General features: G+C 48.1%; 1 protein-coding gene across 1 annotated transcript; it reads right to left on the bottom strand.

Moving 5' to 3' along the window:
* On the bottom strand, nt 1–1,137 carry LCE6A (late cornified envelope 6A). The gene is given in 3 exon segments (XM_063105834.1): nt 1–8; nt 278–542; nt 1,094–1,137. Coding segments are annotated over 2 exon segments (252 nt in total). The 5' UTR covers nt 522–542; nt 1,094–1,137.
* Between the last annotated feature and the right edge of the window lie 1,124 nt (nt 1,138–2,261).

The raw sequence follows: 2,261 nt of genomic DNA, 5'->3' as shown, positions 1-2,261 counted from the left end.
TCAGCTGTCTTAGGAGGAGAGGAGGGGAAGCAGCGTCCACCTGAGGGGGTCTCATCTCATGTGAGCAGGGGTCTCACAGACTCACAGAAGTCAGGGCTCCAGCTTTATTGTTGTTGAGTTGAGGGGTGGGTGCAAGAGAAGAACACACATGCAGCTCAGCCCTTCTCTCCTCTCCAGTGCTGGGGCCCAGGAAGTGTGTCTCAGTGAGTAGAGGGACTGGGCAGGGTGGGGAGATAGAGCGCCTGTCCTTGTGCCCCCTCTCCTTGGGGCCCATTGCCTTAACACTCCTCCTCTTTGCAGTGGTAGGTTGTGCCACCTCTGAGGCAGCGAGGCTTTCTTCGAGCCCTCCTAGAGCAGGTGGGGTTCTGAGCCCTGGACCTTTGGGAACTGGAATGACAGCTTCCTGAACAGGGAGTACCACAACGGGCAGAGCAGGGAGCCAGGCAGGGGTTTGGGCACTGGGGAGGGGAGGATTTGGGAGCATTTGGAGGCTCCCAAGATTGCTGCTCCTGCTGTGACATTGCTGGGCTGACAGGTTGAATCTGGAAGAAAAAGAGCATGCAGTTATGTCAGGGACCCAGGCATTTTGGGTGTCTGCTTCTTTTCTCCATAAGCTGGAGCTTTCAAAAATAGAGCCTAGCACTTACAACTTGCTGAAGTCCATGCCAGGAAGGGAAAAATGGATTAAAAGGGATAAACACTTGGGGAGTAAATCCTGGTGGGAACTCACCAACAACCAAAGTGGTAACTTATTCTTCCTCTTAAAAAAGAAGGCTGTTACCCACCATGACCAAGTGTAAAGGACAACAAAGTCTCTGCTCTTTCTTCCTTCAGCCTTATTCTGATCCAAGACTCCTAAGCTTCTGTGTCTTTTCTCTGCTTCTCCAGCCTTCTAGCTTCTAATGTTTTCTCCCATGTTAGATCATTTGGGGTCTTTAACAGAAACTCACTTTCCTTCCCTTCTCCCTACTCCAAACCTTTCCTACCTGGCTCATCAAATCCCTTGGAAGAGACAAGAAGAGAGATTGGGGCCACCTTAGCAGCACCCGAGTGAGGGACATCCAAATGTCTCCCCACACAGAAGTAGCCTTACCTTAGAGGAAGACCTGTGGACAAGTCATCCCAGGAGGAGTCCGGAGGCCTTGTGATGTCAGGAAGGAAGAGGCTTTTTTATACACCCCCCAATTGAAGCCTCCAGGCTACATGTTATTGGAGGGTAGCCATGGAGTGGATGACCTATCTGGATGTTTCACAATTCCTAGGGCTGGATTCCTTAGCTCCACACAACTGGGATGTTGTTCAAAGGGATTTCCATGTGAACGAGTGACCAGACGGCAGTCATACTCCTATCCCATCCCCCAGGGATGACATACCAGTGTACCCACGTCCACCGGGGATAGGGGTACAACTGTGGTTGAGTTATACCTTGGATTAGAGGAGAAAGATCAGGTTCAATACCACCCAGGTTCTGAGGAAGATCCTTCATGTCCTGCTGCCATCCATCATCCGTCATTTTCAACATCCAGCTCGACACCATCACCTCCAGGGAGCCTTGTGTGGTTCCCCAGGCACATCTGAGTTCTCCACCTCTGGACTTTACAGATGTCTCTCATAGCCTTTAAGGTTGCTCTGGGTCAGGGTGACCTAGATACATGTCCTATCTCCTCTAGTAAACTATTCTTTGATAACAGGGACCTGGTCCTTATCACTTCTGCATTCCTAGAGCCTGATGTTTTCCCCAACACAGAGAAAATGCTCATTAGTGTTTGTTGAATAAAACAATCTATGTGTCATTAGAATAGGCTTTGTTTTTCAAGATAACAAAAAATAGGAGGAAAATAAAGCCCGAGTTGTTTTTGCTTTGTGGATTAGATCTTGATCTCTTATTTTCACCATTCTCACCTAAGGTTTTTGTGAACACCTTTTATAAATAGTGCACAGAAATCTGCAGGTGGAGCTCACCTTACACAACAGGCTGGGAAAAGGGTGAGGAGTAAAACATTTATAGACTCTGCTGTCTCTTACAGGCAAAATGGGAGCTGTCGGGGTAATTATGAAGGCACTGGTAATTATGAAGGGACTGGTAATTATCAAGCCTTCCACAGAGTGAAAAGTTTTCTTTCATCTTTCATGAAAATTGATATCATCATATTTTGGCAGTGCTTAAAGTGGGAACACTCTTGTCTAAATACAGGCCCTCACCTCTGGATGCTTCTGTCTCAGAATCGCTGCCGATGTGCACAGAGAAGCACAAAGGTCCC

This window comes from Cynocephalus volans, chromosome 8 (genome assembly GCF_027409185.1).
Source record: "Cynocephalus volans isolate mCynVol1 chromosome 8, mCynVol1.pri, whole genome shotgun sequence".
NCBI classification, from domain to species: domain Eukaryota; kingdom Metazoa; phylum Chordata; class Mammalia; order Dermoptera; family Cynocephalidae; genus Cynocephalus; species Cynocephalus volans.
This window is presented reverse-complemented; position numbering and strand designations above follow the sequence as displayed.